General features: G+C 36.4%; 4 protein-coding genes across 4 annotated transcripts; 3 read left to right on the top strand and 1 right to left on the bottom strand.

Annotated features, from left to right (window-relative positions):
- The first annotated feature begins 5,134 nt into the window (after positions 1-5,134).
- Positions 5,135-7,023, top strand: LOC105959283 (myosin-binding protein 3). Its single transcript, XM_012983348.2, has 2 exons — positions 5,135-6,014; positions 6,130-7,023. The coding sequence occupies exons 1-2, from the start codon at positions 5,303-5,305 to the stop codon at positions 6,930-6,932; spliced, it is 1,515 nt and encodes a 504-aa protein (XP_012838802.1). The 5' UTR covers positions 5,135-5,302; the 3' UTR covers positions 6,933-7,023.
- Positions 7,024-10,072: 3,049 nt separating this feature from the next.
- On the top strand, positions 10,073-11,406 carry LOC105958949 (HMG-Y-related protein A). Its single transcript, XM_012982951.2, has 2 exons — positions 10,073-10,347; positions 10,774-11,406. Exons 1-2 carry the CDS (start codon positions 10,294-10,296, stop codon positions 11,212-11,214), a joined length of 495 nt encoding a protein of 164 aa, XP_012838405.1. The 5' UTR covers positions 10,073-10,293; the 3' UTR covers positions 11,215-11,406.
- Positions 11,407-12,549: 1,143 nt separating this feature from the next.
- LOC105959272 (pentatricopeptide repeat-containing protein At4g21065) lies at positions 12,550-14,718 on the top strand. The gene has a single exon (XM_012983337.2). The coding sequence runs from the start codon at positions 12,682-12,684 to the stop codon at positions 14,308-14,310; it is 1,629 nt and encodes a 542-aa protein (XP_012838791.2). The 5' UTR covers positions 12,550-12,681; the 3' UTR covers positions 14,311-14,718.
- Positions 14,719-18,055: 3,337 nt separating this feature from the next.
- LOC105958938 (uncharacterized) lies at positions 18,056-22,183 on the bottom strand. The gene is made up of 5 exons (XM_012982941.2): positions 21,185-22,183; positions 20,567-20,625; positions 20,313-20,441; positions 19,527-19,662; positions 18,056-18,560 (listed from the first exon to the last, which is right to left on the bottom strand). The coding sequence occupies exons 1-5, from the start codon at positions 21,881-21,883 to the stop codon at positions 18,192-18,194; spliced, it is 1,392 nt and encodes a 463-aa protein (XP_012838395.1). The 5' UTR covers positions 21,884-22,183; the 3' UTR covers positions 18,056-18,191.
- Positions 22,184-22,995: the final 812 nt, after the last annotated feature.

Below are 22,995 nucleotides of genomic sequence, written 5' to 3'. Positions count from 1 at the left end.
TCTCTCACTGAGTAAAAAACCTGAAAATAAAACAATCAGATGATTAGACGGAAGCAAATAAAACTAAAGATCATCATCAACTCTTTCAACAAGAGTGGCATCAACTGCTGCAATAGTAAGTGCCACAGTTTCAGCAACTGTTCCCACAGTAGTGGCTTCGGCAGGTGGTTCACAACGGAGTCAGCTCCCCCTGCATGTGTATCTCCCTCTGTGAATGATCCTTAGGCAGCTCCTCTTGTAAATGCATTCATTCTTCCCCTTTGCTTACTCGGCTTGATAGACTTGGAAGGCGGTGGATGACAACGTGGTAAATTATCCACGTGATAAGAGACTCAGCAAATAACGTCGGCATTAGCTCCTCCTTTTATATTCTTGTGAAGCTCTGGAGAAATCAAACAAGGAAACCAATTAATGACAATTACCACAGTAGAAATAAAAAGATGGAATTCCTTCTATTTTGGATAGACACGTTCAGGTGATTAATATGGAGAGATAATTTATTTCTTCTCAAATTATCTGATGAGATAACTAAGGAAAATATGTTCCTCATATTAATACACATCTCCATAGAATTCCACTTGGTGTTGTGGACTTAGAATCCCACCGAGATTCTAACACTCTCCCCCTTTGGCATTGATTGGTCAGAACATTTACTCCCCCTAAATATATGATATATATGCATGAACAAGGGTCAGCAAATTCAAAATAACGTCTGCAAATATAAACTGTTGCAACAGTTTATCAAACAGTTCAGCAGATAAAACAACTCTTTTCAGTAGCAGAATCAACTTCCCTTGACAATGAATTCCTCTGAACTCCCCCTGCATTCCTGCACTGTTCCAGCAACTGTCTGATGCACTGTCGCAACAGTTGTCGGAACTCCCCCTGTGTTCATGCCATCGTTACTGTTCTTTTCTCCCCCTTTCTGGGCAATCACCATGCATAGATAACTCAACATGGTGCACGTAGATGTTCAAACACTTAACAAAAAGATCTTGATGATTCGAGCAAGCTGTTCAAACACTTAACAAAAATATCAAACGTAGAGAGAATTTTGAAAGTAAGTAAGAAGAATCACCATACATGACGGGAACACAAAATCACAAACTCACACACTCAATAACACACGATAATTGCAATACGAAATCAAAAGGATAGTGATATCAAATCCAGCATTAAATAACAAAGACTACAGACTTTGCCAAACTTCATACGAAACGTGGAAATGTGAGTAGTAGGCCCAATAGATCCGGTTGCAACAAAAATCAAATTTAACCAGCACATAAACAAAAATCCCGTCTCTCTCTCTCTCTCTCTCTCTTTTTTTTTTTTTTTTTTTTTTTTTTTTAATGCCTAATGCAAGACAAGAAGTAAATATGAGAAATAAACATGAGTGAAGAGACATATGTGAATAGAATACTGCATGGACAAACAAAACATATGGGATTTATCTTCACATTCACGATAAGCGCAATCCCCAAAAATCCGACTGCCAATGCAACCAACAAACTTAATAATCCCAAGTCAAACACAAAGATGCTCGTATTAGGTAGCGTACACACACGTCTAATGGTAGCTTTTTTTTTTTTTTTTTTATGAAAAATAGAGCAAATAAAAAGAACGAGATTATGGTGGTCGTGCAATGTGTAGTCCCCTGGGCTTTCTAATTGAGCTTTGTAGTAAGTGTTCGGTCAAGTGGTTTACTGGCTCGACTCAACTAGGCTTCGAACTATTCACTGACCATATATATATAATTTATATTGGCCGTGCAATGTGTAGTCCCCTGGGCTTTCTAATTGAGCCTTGTAGCGAGCTTTCGGCCACGTGATTTACTGGCTCGACTCAAAAAGGCTTCGAACTATTCACTGACCAAATGGTTGTAGATATATATATTAGTAACAGTAGTTCAAGAGTAGCTTTCACTCATTAAAAGAGGTAGCTTTTCCCTATAAAAACATCCAACCATGACAAGACTATTCAGAGAAATAAATAAGTTGGAGCCTTTTAAGTAATCATTTTGGCAATTGGTGAAGTTCTACCCCACAAAATTTAGAAATACACGAAGTATCAAATTCACATTTGTCTCAATCATATGCAGTATGCTTAATGCAGGTCCTATATGAGATGCAAAAACATATGAAGTGTCCTACCTCTAAAAGTTGCAAGTCTGGACACACAGACTGTTGCAACAGTTCATGCAACTGCATCAGATTAAACAACATAAATTCCCAGCGATTTTCGCAAGGAATCAAATTTCTGTGCATCAAGGGTTTTTGCAAAAGCATCAGTTAATTCATTCTCCGTTGCAGCATAATCAATTGAGACAACCCCCTTTTTAACCAAGCCCCTTATGAAAATATGACAAATATCAGTAAGCTTAGTTCTCGAATGCTGAATTGGATTCATAAACTTATTTTTCGCATACAAATTATCACAATTCAGATTACCAAATTTTTCCTTCCCCAAACTAGCTTTGTCACCAGAACTGTTGGAACAGTTAGTACTATCATCACATGATTTTAAAGAAGTAATGGCAGATAAACAATTAAGATCAGACTTCTTTACCCAGATTTTTTGTTGAGATTTATTCACTAAATCAACCTTTATCTTGGGTTTTTGAGACGACACAAAAGTGTGATCAATTTTAGCGGAAAGTGGTGAGCGGGCCATTATTCTTTTAACTAATTTCAAGTACTTAAAACACCTAGGTCGTATATGACCAGGAGCATGACAAAAATGACAGGTAGGGACAAAACGTTTTCTTTGAGATGACTGAGTTGATGCAACTGTCGCAACAGTTTGTGAAACAGTGGATTGTTTAACAAAATTGATTTTTCTTTTTGGATCTTCTTTCTGTTTCAATGCATCATTAGATAGCTGATTACGTCCTATACCTGTACGACCGCAATTCGGCTGATTTTGGTTCAAAATATCATTCAAAGTTACCCTACCAGTATTAAACTTAGAAATAGCATCTTGGGTTTGAGCAAATTTAGCCTTCAAGCTATCTGTTTCTCTACTAGCAGAAATAATATTTTGTTCAAGAGTAGAAATTCGTACCTTCAATACTTTGTTTTCCTCAATTAGGACAAGCTTCTCTTTTTCTAAGAATTTATTTGACTCACACACCTGAAGAAATTTTTCGTACATCTTTTCATAGCATTGCTTTATTTCTTCCAAGGATGACACGTCATCATCGCTGTTGTTTTCTGAATCCCAATCATCACCTGCAAGATTTAACGGAGTTAATCTTTTATCAGATATTGAATGCAACTTATCATACCTAAGTTCTGTCTGAACAGTCTGTCCAACTGTTGCAACAGTTTCAGCGACAGTCTGTTTGCACTCGTTTATCTGAGTTGTTCCTTCGTAGGCCTCTTGTAGAACATCCCATGCCTCCTTTGCTGATTTGCACATTGATATCAATTTGAATTGATCTTCATCGATACAACTCAAGATAGCATTGGTTGCCTTGGAATTATAATCTGCTATTCGTACTTCTTCATCAGTCCACTTCTCTTTTGGGGTTTGAATGATCTCGTGTGACTCATTCATTGAGGTAGGATGTGTCCAACCAATTAGAATCGCGCGCCAGGCCCATTCATCAATAGATTTAATGAACATCTTCATCCTTATTTTCCAATCAGAGTAGTTCAATTCACCCAAGACAGGTGGTAGGAATGCGCCTTCACGATGATTATTCATGTCTGCACAAAAAAAATAAAAAAGAATTCAATCCCAAAATCTCACTAAGTGTATCTAGTGACAGGCTCTTGATGCCAATTGTTAGAATTATTTCGTGCAGATATAAATTATTTGTGTCAGATTCAGTTTTTCGTTACTGTTGTGTGAAGTGTTGCAACAGTTCGTGAAGCAGTTCGTAAAAACAGAAATAAACGAGACACAAATTTTAATGTGGTTCGGATACAATTGTACCCTACATCCACGGGGACCTGCAAATAAAATTTACTAATTTTTAGTTTTACGAATACAATATTAGGACTTAATCAAAATACAAAGACTCCCTCTTTGTTGACGCCGTTCTTGTATACTACGCTGAATTATAAATCTTCAATTTGCACCACGTCCCTTGCTCCGCACGGTTGAACTCCCTTCAACGCTGAATCCCTCAGTCGGCGGATCGATCTCCTCCCGAGATCTGTTTAAGCCCCTCTCCCGAAGAACCGATCTTCTTTTTGTGTAGAAGAAGCAAACTTGTGATACTCCTTGAATCTTGGTGTCTTCACCACAAAGCCTTGAAGCCGATATATTTTCTATGAAAATCACGTATCACGATGGAACAATAAAAACGAGAGGAAAAATATTTTCTGTGAAAAACTTCTCTCGATAAAAAGACGTTCCTGGAGCAGCAATCAAAAGAGCAGAAAAATATTATTTTTCTCTCCAATAAAACGCATGAAACCTATTGCTGAGGTAGCTCTCCTTTTATATCCTACGCCATAAGATCCCTATACAAGGAAAAGTCAGAGACCACAATCTTAGAAATACAAGTCACGTAGGAATCTAAATCTTAGAGATATAGGAGATTGATTTGCCTTATCAATAAATAATTCCCATATAAAATAATATCTCAAATATTAATGACAACATATAATAAACCAAGGAAACCACTTCTTCCTTTTTCAATAAAAAACACACGGCAACATGAAGACTTGTTCCCCAAGACTTTGAGAATAATTAGACTCCAATTTTGATTCTAACAATAGGAGACCTGCACACAAGAAAGTCTTGGGTTAAAATAAGAATAACTCTTTAGAAGAATAATTCCTATTATAAATCAATTAATGACAAATTAAAAGAATTAAAAGCTACGAGGACTCTTCCCTTCTTTAGCTCACGGTATATGCAAACTTGTGGCACAAGTTTCATTAATTCTCGTATAATTAGAATCCAAAGGATTCTAACAGAGAATATTCCACATAATCCAGAAAATTCCACTAAATTTAACACCGCATAAATGGACGTGTAATATGATTCATATTTGATAGGGTGTTTGTAAATACTAAATATCCAAACATAAAGATTTTTTTCGTAAATTAACGTTATCTCACCCTAGGTGTTGGCCGTAATTGACACTATTTGTAATTGATAAAAAGGCTCCAAAAGGATGTAGTGGGGAAAAACTTGCCGCTCCAATAAATCCAATCACATCACTAAGAAAAAGGCTATTGAGTACTATAATTGATTAATTTCATATCAACTTTCAGAAAGAGTGGAAACACACAGTCACACACACACACACAGCAGTATTCTGAGCTCATAAGCTAGTTCAGAAAAATCCATGGTCGCCAAAGTGTTTGTGAAAATGCCGGACAGAAACTGCCACAAAATTGCAGCGACTCTAATTCATGCAGCACTTGAGTGGATTCTCATACTCCTCCTCCTCCTCAACTCATTACTCTCTCATCTCATACAAAAGTTCGCCAAATACTTCGCCCTCAAACCAATCTGCACGTGGTGCACCAGATTCAACCACATATTCGACTCCAAAAAAATTCACGCGCAACCCCACCGTAATTACCACGTGTGCGAGGTGCACGGGATCGAAATCGCCAGGCTGAGCTACTGCATGAATCACCAAAGATTGGCCGAATCCAAGAACTTGTGCGGCGATTGCTCGTCTTTTAGGCCGTCCCATCGTGGAAACGCGAACGAAATCGAAATCTCGCCGTTGATTGATTTCTTTATGAATGAGGGTATAATAGTCCAAGAAAAAAACGAGGGGAATGATCTAGTATGTTCTTGCTGTGATCAAATAATCTTGAGCAGAAATGATCTATACCCTCCATTAAAGCCTTCTTATGATGTTCTTGATTATAAGAGGCATGACAAAAAATACGAAGAAACGAGAAGCGACGAGAAAAAGACAGAATATTGTAATTTGGGTGATTTGTTTTTGCAGAATGAAGAAGAATACTTAGAATCTGATGGCTTCATTTGCATAGAGTTGATTGATAGCAAAGCAGAAGTTGAAGTGATAGACAGCTTCCAAGGTAAATAAGCACTTTTTTGTAATAGGTTTTCGTGTACTATAATATAATATATATATGTTCGAGATTACAAAAATTATGTCTAAAAGGTTTCGATCTTTCCTGCGGTTTATATCAGTTGAATCGAAACAAAAAGAGGGTTCTTTAGATGGAGGCGTAATAACCGAGACGGAACATTTAAAAGCTTCATTAAAAGCTCAAGAAAAGGCTATGAGTGAATTATACAAAGAACTCGAAGAAGAGAGAAAATCCGCAGCAATATCGGCCATTCAAACGATGGCTATGATAAATAAGCTCCAACAAGAGAAATCCGACATGCAAATGGAGGCACTGCATTACCAAAGAATGATGGAAGAACAATCCGAATACGATCAAGAAGCGCTGCAGCACTTGAACGATCTCGTTTCGAAACGAGAAAGGGAGAAGCGAGAGCTCGAAAAGGAGCTGGAAATGTACCGCTTTGATCTCGATTTTGAAAACGGGCACGAGGGTATTATCGTAAATACTCGTCAAGAAGAAGAAGTGGAATGCATCAAACGGTTGACCGTGAGCGATATCTCTTTAGCGGAGTTCGACGAAGAGAGAATATGCATACTCGAAGAACTCAAGGTTTTGGAAGCCAAATTGTTTTCGTCGCGAGATGATAATGATGAGATAAATACGGACCGAATGTCGAAGAAACTCCTCCCACTTTTCGATGAAGCTGAAGATAAAATCTTGATCGAAGAGGGACCAATTAGCAATGCTTACGATCGGCTACAAATGTTTGAATCCGATAACGAGTTTGTAAATCACTGCATAAGATCTACGACGAAAGGAAATAAAGGGATTGTTCTTCTTGAAGAAATTCTGCAGCATCTTCGAGATTTGAGATCCGTGGAATATTCTTTCAGAAAATTGGCTGAGATTCCATTACCTTAATAATATGTTCGTGTAGTATTCGTATTGAGATACATACAAGTTGGCGCTTTTTTTTCTTCGATGAATAGATATTGATTATTTTGTTTGATTACCAGATTATCTAATTCATCAATGTTGTGCATTCTCTTGAAATTTTACAAACGAAACTTGTTGAGTTTCTAATTTTGAAAAATGAAACCAAATAACCGAAACTAAAGCCAAAACCAAAACCGAAACCGAATCGAATTAGACATGGGCCAACTTTGATTTAGGGTTTATTTATTGGATTTGAGTTCATCAAGTTTAATCAAAAGAAAAAGAAAAGCAAAGTCATATGGGAATATGATTGTCCTTGTGTAATTGCTTTATTCGGCATAAAGGTTTTTATGCCTAGAGTTGCAAAGTTAGAGATCCACATCAAATGTCAACTATTTTGACTTTGTTTGACCAAATTAAATGATATTGCATTGACCGTGGTAGTCAGGGTCTAGGGTTCGATTCACATCCCATCTCTACTTGACTACTCTCTTAATAATTTGAATTAAAAAGTTAGATAATAAAACTACTCAAAATATTACAATAATGGGGAGATGCCCAATCCTCTTTTTAATATTTGACAGGAGTCGGGATAATTGCAGTTTTTGTCTTTAATATTAAATCACTAACACAATATTAGTCCTTAAACTTTTGCTGCCATGAAATTAATCTTTGAATTTACCACTTTTCAACACTTAAGCTTCGGTCCGTCACATTTCCAAGTTAACTTGGATGAAATTGTTACTAGTTGCGCGTATGATGTCCATTTGGCAGTCAAAATCAAGCTGGAACACACCCCCAATCCACTCACATTCTTACCTAATTTCTCTAATCAAGATTCCCAATTTTGTAAACCCTAGCAAATTTAATACCAAATTATGCCCACCAGATTTCTCCCTCAAAATGTAAAATATTTTGAATTTGTTTGACCAAATTTAATGACATCACATTGACCGTAGTGGTCAAGGTGTCGATTCATAATTATGGGATTTCATTAGCGTGTAATTTTCGGATTTGATTTGATTTTAATTAGTTCTTCCTTGTTTAACTTAATTCTTTCGTGTATATATGCTCATACCTTTATTGAGAAGAATACACAGAAAATATTATACTATGTTCATTGTTAATTAGTTTTAACACTTCCAATTCCAAATACTAAGCATGCGCCATTTTTTATAGAAGAAACACGAGTCTTAGTTTAACCAATAAATTCGTCATCTTCTTGGCAATACTTGAAAAGAAGGTTGCTGGATGAATTTTGTAGTCAATTTACGTTAATCAACTATGAATTATCTAGTCAATTTAAATTAATCAACTATGAATTTTGTAGTAGATTTACGTTAATCAACTATGAATTTCGTAGTTAATTATGTCAATCCCCAACCAACAGATTGTGATGGGTCTTTATTTTGTCCTCCCCGTACACCACCAACACCGTCCTCCGCCGTCGCTGCCATTGCAAATTCACCCCTCTCCTCTTCCACTGCCACAATCAATAGTATGGAAAAATGAAATGCACTCTTAATTACAGGGCAACACCTCGCTGGAAAATCCTTACTAATCTAATTTATGGTTGTGAATTCGCCCCCGTATAATTTACACGATTACTTTACTTCAGAATTTTGAAAATGAGATTAAATTGGAGAAGAGATTGTGGGATTTTATATTTTGGTGAAATTGAATCAGAGGAGAGCTCGTGGAAGATATATTTGGTGAGATTGACGTGAATCATGGATTGGAGTGTAAAAGAAAAAAAAAAGATAGTTATAATTCATTAAGGGTATTGCTTGAAGTTTGGTTTTATTAATCATCTAATGTAACTAACAACTAAAAAGGTTTTCACTAATTAGTAAAATGAAGGGTCCCCCTCTTATATTAATTTCGCAAATGGAGGGTATTGCTTATTTCCCTTTTAAAAAATCACGCTGACAATCATTTATTTTTCATTTTATCCCAATTTTTCCCTATAATAGACATGATTTTCCCCATTTTCCCCGATAAATAGCCATGACCATGAGTCGAAACCAACAGAACATGGGCATATGCCCACTCTTAACGGAGCCTTCGCAAATAGCCGGTTCATGACTAGTTCCAACTAAACAAGGGTCGATTTTGATGGTTTTTGATTTGGCCTAAATGGCTCACTCAAATATAAAGAAATAAAATGTGTTTCAGGTGAAAAAAAAATGCCCAAATAAGGTGAAGCCCTTGGTTCCTGATAGACTTGCAAAAATAGTGTCGAGAAAGAGTTTTCCGGTGTTAAAATTTCGACGATCACTGCGAGCTATGCTTGTCTGCTGTGGGCGAATTGCCTCGTCCTCGTTCCTTACGACCTGAGTCAGTTCAATAGGGATGACTTGCTGATGTGATCGCTTATGCTTATGATGTAAATGAGCCCCTTTCCTAGTCCATGTCATGTTGTAGGCTTTTCCTTCTTCTCTTTATTTCGCCCGAATGTAGTCACATCCACCGTCTATAGCTATCCCACGTAGGGCTAGTAACATATTTTATGGAATGTTGGTGGGCAAGGTGAGAGTTAGTTTGGGCTGTCTTTGAGCTTTGATGTAAAACTTTATTAATTAGGATTTTAGGATAATCGAGCCCGTATCGGTTTTAATTTCTTTTTTATTTTGAAATTCAAAATCTTTTTCAAATAGGCTTGTTAGAACCCTCAATTCACAGTTCACAGATCAACTCACCAATATAAAAAAAAAAAAAAAATCCTACATTAATATGGATCGTTGACTAATCTTCAACGTTGAAAATTAAAATAGAAAAAATGGAAAGAAAAAAAAAAAAAATCGGGTTTGACTTTTGATTTGACTTTGTTAGACAAACCTAATCCTTAATTGACCCATCCATATATGCATTATTCGGGTCAATTTTTTTGGTCAAAATCTGTTGGTTACTGTCTGTGGATCGGGTTTCAATATGGGCCCAAGCCCAAGCCAGCTAGGGCTGGCCCGGCTTAAAGTTAAATTTTCATTTAATAATTCATCTCCAAGCCACGTCATCGATCCTCGTCTAACCATGTTCACTAGCGTACATCCGTTCGATCAAGATGATCGCAGCCGTCCATTCATTTAATTTTGGCTTGATTAAAAACACAATCGCGAGCTTTTCTCTTGGCGGAATCGGAGCCCGTTGCAATAAATTAATTTAGTCGATTATAAATGGTACGCCCTTTCTCTCTCTAACAATCACAATTTCTGACCCCCCCACCCCCACCCACCCCCACCTCAGTTTCCCTCACTGTGTAGTTGACCCCTAAATCTCTCTCTCTCTCTCTCTCTCTCTCTACTGTGTCGCTTTGTTTCTCTCTCTACAATTTCACAGTCAAGCTTCCATGGCGATTGACGAAGAGCTCGGCAAATCTGCGTCACTCCCTCCTTACCCAGAGGTTAGAACATCACAAATTACTCTTCTGCCCCCGTTTCCCCTTTTCCATTTCGCGATTTTTTTTAGCTTCATTTAATTATTTATTTAATTTTTATTTTTATATGTTGTTGGCCGTACATGATTTTTGTATGAATTAATTGTCGATTTTATAACCCTAATTTTCATGAATTAATTAGGAGCTTCACATTTGAACACAGAAACCCTTATTTCTTATTTTTTTTTTAATGTTTATAAACCCTAATTTTGGTTGTTTCATTCGTCGAAATCTATGTTAAAATTAAACATGTTTCTGTCCAGATTTACAAATCCATTTCCATTTTCCGCCTGATTTTACATTAAATCTGGGCAATTTTAATTTCACACACTAAGTGTGTCTCTGCTTTTTTATTTTCTTATTTAAAAAAATTGTAATTATTTGTGCACACAGATGATAATGGAAGCCATAGAAGCACTGAAGCAGAAAGACGGTTCAGACAAGTCATCGATATCGGAGTACATCGAGTCGAAGTACAAAGAAATCTCAGACGACCACGAAGACATCCTCGAAGCCAACCTCACCTCCATGAAGGAAAACGGCGAGCTTCTCTTCGTCAACAACAGCTACCTCAAGGCAGGGGCCGATGCCCCCGTCAAGCGTGGAAGGGGCCGCCCCCCAAAGCCGAAAGACCCCTCTGCCCCCGCCCCTGCTCCCGCCCCTGCCGCTCCGGCAGGTAGCTCTAGAGGTAGGGGTCGGCCAAGAAAGGACCCGAGTGCACCGGCTGCTGCCAAGAAAGCCAAGACTTCGGCGGGACCCACTGGTAGTGGGAGGCCGAGGGGTAGGCCGAGGAAGGACAAAACCGATGCTGTGCAGAATGGTGTGGAAGTCTGAATATTGGTTCTTGTTTTTTAGTTTCGGTTTTCGATTTCGGTTACGATCTCGATTTCTTACCCTTTGACTTTTGTTGGTTTAGGAGTTTGTTTATCATGTGTTTGGATTATCATATCTGTAGGTGTTTTACTTATTGTAATTTGTAATGGGAATGATTTTAATTAGTGTTTAATTTTGTTGTCTATGGCTGTATTTTGGGGGCTATATGTTATCTTTAATGTTTTATTCTGTGATGTTTTTTTTTTTTTTTTAATTTTTTATTTTGAATTTTTGGAGATAGTTCAAAAATTTGAAAGTTTGAAATGAAATTTAGTGGAGGGAGATTTGGCGGGCTTGGAAAACTTTTGGTGAAGGTGGTGTTTGGACAAGAAAACCCCTTGTCTTGTTTTGCTCCTAGGATTTAGTGAATTCTAGATGGACCACCACTCACATTTTATCCTCAATACCGTAATTTTACACACGAACTCGAATCACTAAAATCCGTGTTTGTTTGAAAATGCTACGAAATACTTTGCTTGGTTGCTATTTGAAAAAGTTATACCCGAAAGATCTCGAAATGATTTTTCTTATTCAAGATGGGTTGGAAATTCAATATATCGATCCACATCTTTCTTGTTTTGAGTTTTTTGTAAATATAATTTAATCAAGATCAAAATATCGGGGGAGGGAAAATCCTCGGGGAAAACGTATGAATGGTAGTAGGTAACATTGGCCAAATCGGGAGGAGGGGAAATCCTTCTCTAAATGTGTGTCCATGTCAAAGCAATAGTATTCAAATGATTCGTAGAGATTTTAAGAAAATCGCAAGAACAAAGTGTAAAATATTTCGCAAGTAAGATATCTTCTATGTACGCACCAAAAGAATAAGTGGTCGAGCTGGTCTCGATTTACTTTGATGTATGTTGTTGAATAGAAAGATCCCACAATCGGGAATGTTGCATCGGCATTTTATTTTCACCACTCCACAATCCGGTGGTTCTAACTAGTTGGATGCGTACGAATCCCGCGACAGAACTGATTGCAACAAAATATAGAAAAGAAAATACAACTCATACGTTTTGAGTTATCTGAAAGACGAATTAAATCAAGGTTGAATATCAAAACGACAGTAAATTATATTGTTATTCATCGAGTGAAGTGTTTCCGGCCACAACTTTTTCGAATGTACTCGGATTTCAGTGATTCAAGCTCGGTTCGAAATTCAACAAAAAGGCATTTGTTGAAAATCGAATTGAACATTTCAAAAGTAAATAAAACTTCATTGTCAAAATGAATTCCAACTTGAATTGTAGTTTGGTCTTCTCAAAAAAAAAAAAAATTGTAGTTTGGTCCTAATTGCAAAAACATTTAAAACTCCGGGGTTAAAAAACCAAAATTCAGAAACAATCTTGTGGCCTTTCTCTAAAAATTTCAGCCGCCGGAGCACCGCCCACTTTCTGCCGGAACAACCTCTCTTATAAATTTTGAATGCAATCCAAAAATCCCTTTCTACAAAGAAGATTCATCAATTTCAACCACATCTGCAGAACAATCAATTTCTCATCCCAAACCAATTCTTCTTCTTCTTCTTCAACTTGGGTCCACCATAACCAATTGTTCCAGAGACACACCAGATTAAAACTCCTCGAAGAAACATGCCGCCGATCGTCCAACCACATCAAACACCTTCTCTCTTACGTATTCGTTTCCGGCCTTCATCGGAACCCTTTCGTCATGAGCCGCCTCCTTTATCTCACCTTGATTCAATCGGAACGAACCAGTGCTGAATCGGATATTTCTGAGTTCGGGATTCGAGTTTTCGATCAGATTGAAAAACCCAATACTTTTTCTTGGAATACAATGATTAGATTCTTCTCCGCTCGCGACCCCATTACTGCATCGGATTACTACATCAAAATGCTCAGCCGAGAAATGGTTCCCGATAAATACACGTTTCCATTCTTGCTCCAAGCCTGCGGAACCATTTCCGATCTGGTTTCGGTGAAACAAGTGCACTGCCACGTACTCAAACTACATTTCGCTGATAATTTGTTCGTGGAGAACTCTCTTCTCACTGTGTACTTAGCCTGCAATTCTGCAGCGGATGCATGGCAGGTGTTCGACGAAATGTCCGACAGAGATGTGGTGTCTTGGACAAGTTTAATATCGGGACTCGTCTCGCAATCTTACTACACCGAAGCAATTCACGTCTTGAAAAAGATGATGGCTGATGAATATGATTCTCGAGTGAAGCCTAATGTTGTTACAATCATCTCCGCAACGTCGGCTTGTGGTGGTTTAGGCTCAATGGACCCCACAAAATGCATGCACGCTTTCCTAGAGAAAAGTGGATGGATCGAACTCGATATTTCCATCACCAATTCACTAATAGACGCCTACGCAAAATCTGGAGATTTAACCTACGCTAGAAAACTTTTCGATGATATTCAAGATTCTACTAATAAGAGGGACTTGTATTCTTGGACATCGATTATCTCGGCATACGCTATGCACGGAAAAGGACAAGCAGCTCTAAACATGTTATCTCAAATGGAGCAAATTTACGAAGTTGCCCCCGATGCAGTAACCTTCGTAGCTGCTCTTTCAGCGTGCGCTCACTCCGGATTGGTCGAGGAAGGGTTATCCATATTCGAGTCGATGACCAAAAATTACGGAATTGCCCCCGATCTCCGCCACTACGGATGCATTGTCGACTTATTGGGAAGAGCTGGGATGGTCGAGCGAGCTTATAATATCGTAGAAAATATGCCGATGGAGCCTAATTTGGCTGTTTTAGGATCTTTATTGAGTGGTTGTAGGCTTCATAATGAGTTGGATTTTGGTGAATGTGTTTTGAGAAAGATTGAGTTTTTGAATGAGAGAGGTGGGGCTTCGGTTCTTTTGTCGAATATTTATGCGAACGAGAATCGGTGGAGTGAAGTTGTTCGTGTTAGGAAAGAAATGAGAGGTTCGATGAAGGGGAAGCCACCTGGCAGAAGCTGGATACAGGTTAAAGATAGAATACACGAGTTTGTAGCTCGAAACGGAGGAAATAATACGCAGGGTTTGGAGCTACACATGGTTCTTGAAGGGTTGGAAAAGATTTCTAGATTGTAGTATAAATTTTTTGAGGGAAAAATACATTTTTCCATCCCTCAAGTTTGCACAAAAAAAAACACATTTGGTCCCTCATGTTTCAACAATTCAACACTTTTAGTCATTTCCGTCAATTTTTTGTTATTACTCACGGAATCAAGCGTGTGCCCATCACTGCGAGTTAACGGTAAAATGACGGAAATGACCAAAAGTGTTAAATTATTGAAACATGAGGGACCAAATGTGATTTTTCTGAACATGTGGGACCAAATGTGAAATTGGTGCAAACTTGAGGGATGGGAAGTATAATTTTCCCAATTTTTTGATGTAATATTTATGTGTTTTGGAAAGGGTTGGTTGTTTCCATGGGTGGAAATTGGACGATATTTTCGATCCGTTTGACTTTTTCCTTTGGGGTTTTTGTGCATAAATCCCTAACCAAACATCTTTATTATTCTAGGTTTAAGGCTATATCTCTTTCACCAATAAGCACATCCCTTTAATATTTATTATAAATAAAGATACATTCATGTATATGACAAAATTACATTCAACCCTTTATACTAAATTTTTAACTGTAACTTCAATTTAATCAATTTTGACCACAAGAATCCAATTTTGACTCTTTTTTTTTTCAAAAACTTTTTTTTTGCCGCCAGAAACCGGCGTTGACTTTTTGATTATTTTTATTTTATTTTATTTTTTCTGGTCTTTTTTTTTCCGCTGCCGGATTTTGGCGTTAACTTATTTAATTTTTTTTGGTCAATTTACGAAAAAACCTCTCTTCTTTGCATAATTACATCTACACCCCTCAACTATGATTTTTTCTTACATCTCCACTCTTATGGTGTCAAATTCAACCTAACATCTAGATTTGTGGAATGTGCTCTAGTTTGTACTCGTTTTTGTGTGAAAATACAGTTTCTGATGCACCACAATCTGATATATAAAAGCCAAAAAACACATATTATGATCATCTTCCTCCAAAATGTGGAGTTCGAATGGAATAAAACGGGTACAAAAGTTATAATATTCCATATAATCTCGAAAATTCAACTAAATTTGAAACCGCAAGGGTAGACGTGTAAGAAGATTTATAGTTGAGAGGGTGATTGTAATTTACCCTAATAATAAGAATAGGATATATATATATATATATATATATATATATATATATATATATATATATATATATATATATATATATATATTAACGAGAGATGTAAACCACACTAAGTTAACTATGTGTGACAAGCCCCATCTAGCGACTGTTGCCAAAGGAATTCGAATTTTGGTCAATCGACACATGCTCACTTACTCCAACCGTTAATTCATCCCTTGTGGGAGATTATAATAATGTATTACTTCAGTAATGTGAAAGAAGACCATGTATCAGTCTGTCTCTTTGGACCAAACTGTCATAAAAATATTTGGGCCAAAGATGTTATTACTATATTAGGAAAACTAATTCAAAACACAAAATCGAAATCCACAATAGATCACTTGTATATTGGAATATTCTAGGAAGTTGTCAACAAATTGTAGAAATTTTTAAGACCTCCTACAAAACCTCTTCATTTTACAGCCCTCCCTTACGTTCTAGGATTCGAATTTTAGAGTGTATTTATAACATTCACGAGTCACGCCCAGTTATATGATTAAATCAATTGCCACTATGCATCAGGAAGTTGAGTACTATAAAATTAGCTAACACTTCATCTGTAAACATACTAAACAAACTTATAATACTAATAAAGTCCATTTGTATGGTACTTTAAAAAATAACAAAATCCGCAATGACTCACTAACCTTTCTTGCCTACCAACTTTACAAATGGTTGATTCCATATAACCAACGGCTGATCCAACATGATGAAGACAAGAGAATGGGCAATAATCATGTGGCGGTCAAATTAATTCATTTGCATTTGACAACAACAAATGAAAAACTTTGTACTTTATCGACATGGGAGCTCGACCCAGAGCTTCCGATTTTGTACGCCAATGGTACAATGGCAATCGTACTCCAAATAGCGTATAAACCATACTCCACCAAAAGTTTTCTAAGAAATTTGTGGAAAGAGTTGCGATAATGAGTAAGGGCTAATGTGTGTAGATCTCGAGGAGAAAGTATTATTTTTGAACTATAGTCAATTAATAACGCTAAATTTGAAGGGAAAATTCATATGGAGACTAAAATACCCTTCTACCAATTTTTATTTTCTTTTTTGACTTCTCTCGCATTAATAATTTGAGTAAACGGAAAAAGTACCCATGTCTAATCTCTAAATAACAAAAACCTCCATGTGATAAATAAATTAGTAAAAACCCCCCTATGAAATTATTTATATAGCACACTCAACTCATTATTCATTTGAGTGTTGACTTGATATTAAAAGACACAAATACCGCCGGGGTTTTACAATTAATAAATTCGTATATTTTTAAACATTTTAATTATTTTATTTTATTTTATTTATATGTTAATTAGATAATTTACTATTCTATTTTTATTATCAGATAATTTATGTATATATATTAAATTATTCCTACACCAAAAGAAAACTTAAATTCCTTTATTATGTATTTTTTAATTTTGTATTTAAAAAAAACATATACTTAATTTCATTACCAAATTTTTAATATTTTTCCAATTTTAATTGTTTGCTATTTTTTAATAATATTTTAATTTCTAAACAAGCAAATTAAAAAGAACATATATATACATATAATATATATACATATAAATACATTTTGAGGGTCAATTTCGCCATTTCACGTCCAAAAACCGACTACTAGTCAAGCATTACGCGTAACCAGGGGGTTTTTGCCTTTGACTAAATTTCACATGGGGCTTTTTGCTAGTTTATTTATCATAGAGGGTTTTTTGCTATTTGGAGATTTCAAAGTTTGTTGTTGAATTTTTCTCTCCCACTAATTCTCTCTCCCAATAAATCTCAATCATCCAAGTCGTTGAGAAATTGAAACTATATATAATTAATGTATCATTGGAATTGTATAACGATAATATGAAACAAAAAAATTCTCTAAAATGACATATAATTTGAAACGGACGAAGTACTTTCCAACTACTTATTGAATTTGGGTTGAATAAGCCAAAGGGAGTGCTAAACACATTCACTGTGAAAGACATATTCACCGAGGAGTAAAAAGTGCTAAAATGTAGTCCATTACATACCATCTTCAAAAACTTCATCACAAATCTCACACAATCAACTTGCGAACAATCAATAACTCAATTCGAGTGAAACCAACTCAGATGAATAACTCTGGTCTGCTAACTAAGTTCTCAAAATGAGAGCATAGTTGGAGGGCGTTGTATTAAGTTTATTAAATTCGAATTTTCATAATAAAAGATCTTCAAATGTTGCACTATGAGGATGTTTGGCTAAACTTATTTTAAACAGCTGATAAACTCTTACGTCTGATAAGATGTTTTAAGAGCTGATAAACTCTTACATCTTATTTTTAGGATTAATTTTTAGAGTGTTTGAATAATGTGCTTATTTCATATTTTTACTCATTATAAGATCTTAAATAAAAAGGTAGCTTAGGTATTTTTTTGAAAAGATCTTATTTACTCTCACCAGCGTATTTCAAAAAAAAAAGATCTTTTGTTAAAAATTACCACACACTTTGAAAAAGCTTATAAGCTCTAAAACATCTTATAAGCTCATTTTAACATCTTATAAGCTTAGCCAAACACCCTCTATATTCTCTCATATTCTCTCATGCCAAAAGACAACTTTTTCACCCTATATACAATATACAAACCAAAAGGATCAGTATTTTGTACAGGCTTGTATACATTAAAGAATGGTAGGAAATACAACAAAAAACTAATACGGAAGATGAATTATCTATAAGAATCATTAGTAGTTTTTATGTAACAAAGTCGGAGACATCTCTATTCAACAGCATTTTTCCGGATTCATTTCTCTTGAAAAGCTTCTCCGCTACTTCATTCCAATTGGTCCTAGCGTTTTTGCAACACGATTTTTCTATTTCCGAGGAGTGCTGCGTTTTTCCATCATGAGAAGAAGCTTCCACACTTTTCTCCACCGAAGAAGAAGATCCCTCTTCAGTGTTTCCGGAAGATTCTTCTTCACCGGGAATTACAGCGTGAGGTATATTCAAACTTACGGCTCTTTCCAACGCGTCTTTGTGTTCTTTTTCTAATGTCAGCTTCCTATCGAGTTTCTGCATTTTTGGCGGTGTGGTTACGGTCTCTGTACTTAGCTCTTTCAAGTTCTGCATGGGCATACACGTATTTTTACTTACAAAACATTTGAAGAGTAATATATGAAATATAATTGTTGATTAACAGTGTCTCATAATTCAAAGGGTAAATTACAACCACCCCTAAGGAATGGTCAAATTACGAAAATCCCTCCTATTTGGGTAATTACAACCACCCCCTCAACTATAAATCTTCTCTTATACGTCCACTCTTGCGGTTTCAAATTTAGTGGAATCTTCGAGATTACATGTAATATTATCACTTTTGCACCCGTTTTATCCCATTCGAACTCTACATTTTGAAGCAAGATGATCATAATATATGTTTTTTGACTTGTATATATTAGATTGTGGTGCAAACTGTATTTTTACACAAAACGAGTGCAAACTATAACACATTCCACGAAACTAGATGATTATGTTGAATTTGACACCATAAGGGGGGAGGTGTAAGAAAAAATCATAGTTGAGGAGTAGATGTAATTATCCAAACAAGAGGGATTTTTTCGTAAATTGACCATACCTCAGGGGTGGTTGTAATTTACCCTAATTCAAAAGATACAATAGCCCTCTTAAACATGTAATCATTTTGAAGACAATTAAGCAAGTAAATTATGGCAGAAATGGGGCCTCAGCTTCCTGTTTGTCTCGTCATATACAAATCGAAAGCCGACTACTACTATTTTCAAGCCCTCTGATTTAAAGTTCAAATTTATTCAAGAAATTAGGTAAATGGATAGCTAGTTTTCACTGCCCTGAATAGAAGGGGTAGAATTGGAAATAATTACGAAGATCCTGGACTAGATACGTGTGGTCATTTTTCTCTAAGATATGAAACATGAAAAATTTCGAGCATGTAACACATATAACACTTGGTCTTAGAAGTCGGTGTTTATGGTTCAAGGCAATTAAATAATCGTTTGTAAAATTAGTTGAGACAAAAAAGAATAGAGCTCCAAAGGTGGCTTTTTGACTTACTTGTAAGGCTTTTTGCGCCTCTCGTTCGATCCAAATAATAGCATGATCGGAGGTAGCATTGCATGATAACACAATATGCTCGAATCTTCCATCCACTGGAATAGCAGTTCTCACCTCCGGTGGAAACCTTCCACATCTGTTTGTGCCAAATCGACAAATAATCAATTTTTTATCGTCATAAGTGCAAAGATTTTATCCATGACAACGACTTGAATTTTATTTACATATAATTTTATGCAAGGATAAGAATTAATGACACGATATTAAAATGTTTAGGATGTCTGAATGTATGTATATACATATATCAAGAGTATAACGGACCCTTGATTTTTTTAAAGAAACATATATATCAAAGTTTGAATTCTTTTTTTCTTTTTTTTCGGAAAGTGAGGGAGTAATTATAAAATTGTATTAAAAACTCAATTAGTTTATTTTTCTTCATTAAACGGTGATCCTAGTTTGAATCAGAAAATCACTTTAAAAAATTTTGGCCAAGGAAAGTATTAAGTCCAATTTCAAGAAACTAACTCTAGATTTATCGAACAACTACCAAATTCGAATACCTGTAACTCTGTAAGAAACAAAATTGAATATTTTGGCCAAGAAAAGTCGACAATTTATATACAAATAAGATTCTAAAGCCCAAGTTCAAAAAAGTTTAAATAAGTCCAATTTCAAGAAACTAACTCTAGATTTAACTTAAAGTATCTAGATTTATCGAACAACTGTCAAATTTGAATACCTGTAATAGAAAATTAAATTGAGTATTGAACTTTGCGAATTTACCTGCAAAATTTTCTTTCGACGATGTGATATATCCGACCAGGTGTATATAGTCTCCTTTGATCTCTGAGCTTTCTACCTTCAGGTATGAATGTATCCCTCAGGCACACCAGAAACAATAAGCAAGGCAAGCTGTCCAAATCATTACATCCTGGTTTAAATAACCGAAAATATTCACTAATTTAAGACGTAAAAAACTTTATTAAAAAAATGCCTTTCGTATAGGATCCAACTAGTATTAGCTAATGAAAACTAACCAGAAGATGGACTTGAAAACATCTTCCAACGGGGTCGGTGTTCTTGGCAAGAAATCATCCTGAACAAAACCCAAGTACGAGCTTAATTAGTTAACATCTTTGGCACAAAAAAAGATTAGAAATAATCCGAGAAAAATCGTTTTCTTTTTTGTGCAAAATGTGGTAGCAACTGACTTAACCCCTTCTTGCATTACCAATTTTACCCATGGCTGATCCAACAATAGAACGAAAACCAAGAGAATGAACAATAATCACGAGTGATTACTTAATTATTTTATTAGTAAAGAGCTTCATGTTTTAAGAATTTATCGGAACACTAAACTTAGCCAATTTCTTTTACAAGCTGGGGTCGGGGGTGTATACGTTTTGATGAGCACAAAGACGAAGTTTTTACCTTCGCGCTAATGTTTTATCGGGATGCCAAATCTTATATTCTAATTACACAATCCTTAGTTTAATTTAACTATCCAAAATGTTTCAACTTAAAACATTTTCTGTTTATTTTCAACTAGTTAGTGAAATCTAGACGAAGTTATCAAGCTCAAATATTTCAATCGGGAACAAAATCGAACATAGGCATTTTCTCGAACACATTGAAATCAAAAGGCAAATTGTCACCTGCAGTACGACAGAGTGTATGACATCTGCGTATTTCACCGCGAGATTGAGCGACATACACCTCGCCGGAGCCACCGCGTAGCACCTGACCAAACTCCTCGGAACGCCGCCCAATTTGTCGCCGTGGTTGGCCACAATAATAGTCAACAGAGCGGCAACGCCGGAGCCCAAAGAATGGCCCACAAACACCATCTTGTACGCGCTCCCATTCTCCTCCCACAGCCGCCTCAAAGTCTCCGACTCGGTGTTCAGAACCCAAATCGCCGATTTCAACAGGCCGTGGTGCACGTACCCGCCGTCGAACATCTGCATACCGAGCTTGTTGTCGAGTAGCAGTTTGTAGTCGCTCTCCTTCACCAGATTGAGGCCGCGGATGGCGAGCACTATCTCCCGGTTGACGTGGTCGAGGTAGATGAGGTACGGCGGCGCGTGGCCGAGGGTTTGCTCGTAGGCGACGCGCTTGATGACGCAGTCTGGGTTGAGGCCGTAGCCGGCGGCGGGGGCGTATTTGGGGGAGCGGAGGTCGGGCTCGTAGATGGCTAGGATGATGCGGCAGAGGCGGGGGATGGGTTCGAACTCGTCGGAGGTGGCGATTGGCCAGGCGGCGCTGTCGTCGGAGCCGATGTAGGTGCAGCGCTTCCACGCCCAACGCATGCACCCCAGAACCACCACGCACTCCACCCCACACGTCACAGACATTTCATCAAACACCTTGTGTGCAGCTTCGAGAAAAAAATTGGAGTTCTGTACTGATTAAAAATAAAAGGCGATTCGCACGTGAGAGGAAGAAGAAGAAGATGGCAGCGAAGCTTCACGTGGGTATGTGAAAATTACTCAGTTAATATGCTTATCTTGTGCTTTAAGTATACCTTTTTTTTTTTCTTTTTTTGGCTTTTTTTTTTTTCCTGCAGATCTTTTAGTGTGTGTGTGGTGCGTGTTTTTGGTGGGGGGGGCAATTAAATACAGAGTGGAAAATGGGTTGAGATTAAATACGCGCGTGGAATGTTCGACGAATTGACCAGCTGGTAATCAACAGTAATTTGAACGATGCTGCAATCTTTTTTGGGAGTTATTAGCAAGACCCCTGTGTAATCTCTAATTGTAGAAAAAACCCTTATGTTAAAAAAATTACCAATAGCCCCCTATGTTATGTTTTATAAAGCACACAACTCCTTACATTAAAATTGGTTTTTGACATAAATGAAATAACAAAATTAGCCCTAAGAGCATCTCTCACCCATCACCAAATCCTACAATTATCACCTAATTTAGGTGTTTTTAGTCTCCCAACTTAAATCTCTAAATTACCATTATACATAAAATTATAGTGATTTAGTTTAGTCTCCCAACTTAAATCTCTAAATTACCATTATACATAAAATTATAGTGATTTAGTTTAGTCTCCCACCCTGATCAAACTATATATCACTATATCCCTAGATCATACATTTTCAGCAAAGTTTTTGGTGAAGAAATTTTCATCTCCCACCCATCCACCAGTTTACCATTTTTTCCACCAAATCCTTTTTTTCTATCAAATATAGAAGTGCAAATAGGATTTGGTATAATTAACATCATTTTATAATTAGCATATAAAATTATTATATTAACTAATTTCACGTGATTACCAACTTATAAATATATTAATAGTAAATATATTAGTGTTAATTAGTGAATTAGTTTTACAAATAACGATGTTAATGTCTTACAAAAATCAACTTTATTTCAAGCACTGACCAATGGTACATCTATACCAGTTAATTATTCAATCAAAGGTAGGAAATATAGTGACGGCTATTATTTAGCTGACG

The sequence above is a fragment of the Erythranthe guttata genome, chromosome 11, assembly GCF_056151865.1.
Source record: "Erythranthe guttata isolate IM_541 chromosome 11, IM_541, whole genome shotgun sequence".
In the NCBI taxonomy this organism is placed as follows: domain Eukaryota; kingdom Viridiplantae; phylum Streptophyta; class Magnoliopsida; order Lamiales; family Phrymaceae; genus Erythranthe; species Erythranthe guttata.
The sequence above is the reverse complement of the archived record's forward strand: the minus strand, read 5'-3'. Positions and strand labels throughout refer to the sequence as shown.